This window comes from Micropterus dolomieu, linkage group LG01 (assembly GCF_021292245.1).
Source record: "Micropterus dolomieu isolate WLL.071019.BEF.003 ecotype Adirondacks linkage group LG01, ASM2129224v1, whole genome shotgun sequence".
Taxonomy (NCBI): Eukaryota; Metazoa; Chordata; class Actinopteri; order Centrarchiformes; family Centrarchidae; genus Micropterus; species Micropterus dolomieu.
This window is the reverse complement of record NC_060150.1, coordinates 49906884-49912881: the sequence shown is the minus strand read 5'-3', so window position 1 is coordinate 49912881 and position 5998 is coordinate 49906884. Positions and strand designations below refer to the sequence as shown.

The 5998-nt window shown below is 49.0% G+C and overlaps 1 protein-coding gene across 1 annotated transcript in view; it reads left to right on the top strand.

Moving 5' to 3' along the window:
* The first annotated feature begins 67 nt into the window (after window positions 1–67).
* LOC123985906 (piezo-type mechanosensitive ion channel component 2-like) overlaps window positions 68–5998 on the top strand; it is a 55443-nt gene continuing 49512 nt past the window's right edge. Inside the window, exons 1-8 of the mRNA XM_046073929.1 lie at window positions 68–71; window positions 456–656; window positions 735–939; window positions 1215–1316; window positions 4849–5026; window positions 5103–5189; window positions 5426–5582; window positions 5680–5796. Coding sequence (XP_045929885.1) covers window positions 69–71; window positions 456–656; window positions 735–939; window positions 1215–1316; window positions 4849–5026; window positions 5103–5189; window positions 5426–5582; window positions 5680–5796 — 1050 coding nt within the window. The 5' untranslated portion in view covers window position 68. The remainder of the gene's footprint in view (window positions 72–455; window positions 657–734; window positions 940–1214; window positions 1317–4848; window positions 5027–5102; window positions 5190–5425; window positions 5583–5679; window positions 5797–5998) is intronic.

Here is a 5998-nt window from a genome sequence, read left to right as displayed (position 1 = left end):
ATAACAAGATGATTTTAGCTCTGATAACTTAGCATCATGCTAACATGTCTCTACAGAATAACAAGATGATGGTAGCTCTGATAACTTAGCATCATGCTAACATGTCTCTACAGAATATCAAGATGATGGTAGCTCTGATAACTTAGCATCATGCTTACATGTCTCTACAGAATGACAAGATGATGGTAGCTCTGATAACTTAGCATCATGCTTACATGTCTCTACAGAATGACAAGATGATGGTAGCTCTGATAACTTAGCATCATGCTAACATGTCTCTACAGAATGACAAGATGATGGTAGCTCTGATAACTTAGCATCATGCTAACATGTCTCTACAGAATGACAAGATGATGGTAGCTCTGATAACTTAGCATCATGCTAACATGTCTCTACACTATAACAAGATGATGGTAATGCTGATAACTTAGCATCATGCTAACATGTCTCTACAGTATAACCTGATGATGTTAGCGCTGTTAGCCTTCGAGGTGACCATTTACAGACACCAGGAGCTCCACCGTCTCAACCATAACAAAGTCCCGCCCCCCACCAGAACGCTGTTTCATGACATCACCAGGCGTCACCTAGACGACAGCGTGCTGTGCTGTGTTAAGTACTTCCTCAACTACTTCTTCTACAAGTTTGGACTGGAGGTGAGACACACACACATTAGCATAGCAACAGGCTAACCTCTGCCTGATTAAAAACATTTGCACTCTCTTCCTCCTCAGACCTGCTTCCTTTTGGCCGTGAACGTGATTGGACAGCGGATGGATCTGTTTGCTGTTGGCCACGCCTGCGGCCTCATCACCATCCTATCACGGCGCAGCAGGAAGCGCATTGCGTCAGTGTGGCCCAAGTACTGCTACTTCCTGTCGGGGCTGTTGTGTTTCCAGTACCTGTTGTGTATCGGATTCCCTCCAGCTGCCTGTAAAGGTACAAACTCACCTCAACGTAGAAACCATGTTAGCAAACCTGTCAAGGCTTTTACACTGAAAAGATTAAAGGAGGTGTTTTCATGCTAGGTTAAATACATCTTGGACTCTGTCCACAGAGATAAAACTGATTGAAGCAGATCATTCACAAAAACACAAGCATTTAAATTAAATCTGAAAATTGAAGAAAGAATACTTCATATTTTTCATAAAACCATAAATGTTTTGAAGAAAAAGTTGAAACTCTTTGTAAGAGCAGGAACGTGGTTCTTTCAGATTATCCCTGGAGACCTCCGTCCTCCAACATGGACTCCAATGTCGTGAAGTGGCTCTTCCTCCCTGATCACCTGACACCCCCCAACCCCCTCTTCCTCCTCTGTAAGATCATCTTCATTCAGCAGATTTTGTTTTCCTCCCTCAGCATAAAACACACATTGAGAGAACTTTGAGAGAAGGTAACAACTAATGAATCCCACCTGCTGTGGGAGCTGTTTTTATTTTAACAAACCAAATCTCTTAACTGTTTATATCTTGTCTCCTGCATGTCTGTCACATAATGCAATACTTCTCCCATGACCTCTGGTGGAGACCAAGCTTTCGAATACTGGGCCCTACATTGGGCCCCAAATTCTTTGTCAGTCTTCAGATTTTGATCTGACTTTCGGAGCCTGAAGCAGCAAAGCAACCCCAAAACACCAGTGAACCTCGACCATGTTGGGCTGTCGGGACCCTGTTCTTCTCTTTAAAGGCCTCATTTGGTTTTCTGAAAACAGAAGAATGGTGTGCTCCCAGGAGGATTTTGGCTTCCTCAGGTGAGTTTCTGTGTCAGCACCGGAGTCCTCCCGGGTCCCACTGGGTCCTCCCGGATCCTCCTGGATCCTCTTGCTGCTGATGGAAAATGGCAAAAAACCAAAGACCCAATTGCTCCTATCCTCCTTCTCAACAAGCATCAGTGCTGCCAAAACTGCGTTCTAAAATAACAGAATAAGCAGTGCCATTGACTCAATGAAAGTATTTTCCACCTTTAAAGTGCTACTAAATCCTCCTCCACCTCCACCACCCACAAACTTGTCTGCTGATACCTTTGCTGCCTTCTTTTCAGGCAAAGTGGAGGCTATAACTAGCCAATTCTCTGAAACACTCAAACTCAACCATTGTAGCAGTCCTACTACATCTGTTCCTCTGCCCTCCCAGGTCAGTGGTTGTTCATTCTCCTCGTTTACTCCTCTCACAGAGAACAAAGTATCAGAACTCTTGACCCGTAGCTGTCCAACTACATGCCCACTGGACCCGATTCCTACGAACCTCCTCCAAGCCATATCTCCTACTGTGGTCCAGACAATCACTCATGTGATAAATACTTCTCTGGTTTCAGGAACCTTCCCGACCACTTTCAAAAGGGCTCGGGTTACACCCTTGCTCAGAAAGCCCTCACTTGACCCAACTGAAGTTGAGAACTATCGACCAATGTCTCTACTACCGTTTTTATCTAAAACTATTAAACGGGCAGTCTTCAAACAGGTCTCAGAATTCCTCTCAGGGAATAACCTCCTAGATCCATATCAGTCTGGTTTTAAGAGTGCCCACTCTACTGAAACGGCTCTGATGTCTGTAACAGAAGCCCTAAGGTCAGCTAAAGCTGCAGCCCAATCCTCAGTTCAGCTGCCTTTGACACAGTCAACCACAGGATCCTGCTATCCGCTCTCTCAGCAATGGGAATCTCGAGTAAATCACTACTGTGGTTCGAATCCTACCTCTCTGGGCGTTCCTACAATGTTTTATGGCAAGGACAATTATCCTCCTCCCACTGCCTCCCCACAAGGGTGCCCCAAGGCTCAGTGCTTGGGCCCCTTCTCTTCTCAATTTACACCACCTCACTGTGGGGCCGATCATTCGCTCGCATGGCTTCTCTTACAACTGCTATGTAGACGATATGCAACTCTACCTATCCTTCCCGCCAGGCGACCCCACCGTCTCGGCGCGGTTCACGGACTGTCTCTCGGACATATCTGCATGGATGAAGGCTTGCCACCTTCAACTAAACCTCTCTAAGACTGAACTCTTGGTCATTCCAGCCAAGCAATCTATCCACCATAACATCACACTACAAATTGACTCCACAACCATCACTCCAACCAAGGTGGTGAGGAACTTGGGTGTCCTGATTGATGACCAGCTGTCCTTTTCAGACCATGTTGCTGCTGTCTCTCGGTCATACCGCTTTGCTCTATACAACATAGGCCCTACCTCACTCAGTCCGCCACCCAGCTCCAGATACAGGCCATGGTTATCTCTCACCTTGACTACTGCAATGCCTAGCAGGTCTTCCAGCTTGTGCAGTGAAACCCTTACAAATGGTTCAGAACGCAGCAGTGCGTCTGGTTTTTGATCAGCACGAAAGGACTCATGTCACTCCATTACTCAGTGACCTCCACTGGCTCCCCGTGGCCTCCAGAATCAAATTCAAGTCACTAATGCTTGCATACAGAGTGACTACTGGGTCTGCACCCATCTACCTAAACTCCATAATACAAACTTACTTTCCTTCTCGGCCGCTACGCTCCTCCAACGAAACGCCGCCTGGCTCTGCCATCCCTTCACACAAAGCAATCCCAGTCCCGGCTGTTCTCATCTGTGACACCACGATGGTGGAACGACCTACCACACGCCATCCGAGCAAGGGCGTCCCTCTCTAACTTCAAGAAGCTCTTGAAAACTCATCTCTTCCGAGAACACTTCCTCTTATAACACCTCTAACTCCTAACTTCTAACATGCACTTCCTGTGCTCTTCTTCTTCTATCCCCTACAATGATCTTGTATTGATTGCTCTTTTTTGTTTTGATTGCACTTTTTGTTAACTCTTACTTCCTTCCCTAGGTATCTACCCCATTGATGTGATATGTACTATGAGCTCTTACTAGTATTTATTGCTGCTCTTACTAGTATGTTTTGTCAGTTGTAGATCTGTATTTGATACTCTGTTGATGCTTGTATGTTGTTCCTCAAATGTAAGTCGCTTTGGATAAAAGCGTCTACCAAATAAATAAATGTAAATGGGTCTTCCTGGATCCTCCTGGGTCCCTCTGGGTCTTCCTGAGTCCTCCTAGATCCCTCTGGGTCTTCCTGAGTCCCCCTAGATCCCTCTGGGTCTTCCTGAGTCCCCCTAGATCCCTCTGGGTCCTCCTGGGTCCCCCTAGATCCCTCTGGGTCCTCCTGGATCCCTTTTGGGTTCCCCTGGCACGTCCTGGATCTACCTGGGTCCTCCTGGATCCCTCTGGATCCCTCTGGATCCCTCTGGGTCCTCCTGGGTCCTCCTGGGTCTTCTTGGGTCCCCCTGGGTCCTCCCGGGTCCCTCTGGGTCTTCCTGAGTCCCCCTAGATCCCTCTGGGTCCTCCTGGATCCCTCTTGGGTCCCCCTGGATCCCTCTTGGGTCCCCCTGGATCCCTTTTGGGTCCCCCTGGATCCCTCTTGGGTCCTCCTGGATCCTCCTGGGTCCCTCTGGCACGTCCTGGATCCACCTGGGTTCTCCTGGATCCCTCTAGGTCCTCCTGGGTCTTCTTGGGTCCCCCTGGGTCCCCCTGGGTCCTCCTGGGTCCTACTTGGTCCCCCTGGATCCTCCTGGATCCCTCTGGATCCCTCTGGGTCCTCCTTGCTCCCCCTGGGTCCCTCTGGGTCCCCCTGGGTCCTCCTGGGTCCCCCTGGGTCCTGGTTGTGAGTGTGAATTCTGGTCACTAACGTGTTAAAGCAGAGTTTCCTCAGGTGCCAGAGTTCTGCGAGGAACGTCTCAGGTTGTTGTTCCAACAAATGGAACATGAGAACACCAAACTGTTCAGGACAGTGTTCTGGGAGAAGTGGTGCATTATGGGAGACTGACTTCCTACAGTCCAGCTGTGTTCTCTGATCTTTCAGATGACTTCCTTCTCCTCCTCGGCGCCTCTCTGCAGCTGCAGGTGTTTGAGGAGGAGCTTCAGCCGTCGGTCCAGATCCTTGCAGGAGACAACAGTGAGCTGGACGAAGATGACGGACAGGTCTCTGGTCCCATCAGACGACTCCGTCTCAGCGCGGTCCCTGACTTCATGATGTGCAGGTAAACTCCGCCCACTGTCCAACTGCCTGCCTGTTTACCTGTGCGTCTGTCTGACCTTTGACCTCTGTGTGTGCAGGTCTTACCTGGACATGATGAAGGTGATCATCTTCAGCTACATGTTCTGGTTCGTCCTCACCATAATCTTCATCACCGGGACGACCAGGTGAGTGGGTGAAGCCACAAGTACCTGAATTGTTGTTTCAAAGTTGAATTGTTCCGTGCTCCTCAAACCGGAACCGGCTGTCGGTGCAGGAGCACCAAGGCCGAATCATCACCCTGGTAACGAGCCCTCAGAGGTTAACCAGCTGGACTGTTCGATGAGAGGCCAAATGTCTTCGAGGACTGACTTGAACCATGACACAGACAGCTTAACACCAACCGTGTTTCCACTTGTTCCAGGATCAGTATCTTCTGCATGGGCTACCTGGTGGCCTGTTTCTACTTCCTGTTGGTGGGCGGAGAGCTGCTGCTGAAGCCAGCCAAATCCATCCTGGTGTACTGGGACTGTCTGATTGGCTACAACGTGTTCGTCATCACCATGAAGAATATTCTTTCGGTAAGACGCTTCATCGACGCCCAGTCCTCTTCTTGCTGATGTTTACTGAAATACGATCCAGTCCAGGACCGATATCTGCCCATGTGTCTGTGTTCAGATCCTGGCCTGCGGGTTCATTAAGTCCCTGGTGCTGAATCACTGTTGGCTCATTCAGCTCTTCAGTCTGGCCTGCACCATCAAAGGATACACCAAACGTACGTCTACCTGTCTACCCGTCTGTCTGTCTGCCTACCTGTCTGTCTGCCTGTCTGCTTGTCTACCTGTCTGCCTGTCTGTCTACCCGTCTGTGTGTCTGTCTGTCTACCTGCCTGTCTGTCTGTCTGCCTGTCTGCCTGTATGTCTACCCGTCTGCCTGTCTGTCTGTCTGTCTGCCTGGTCTCTACAGAATAACAAGATTCTCTACAGAATAACAAGAT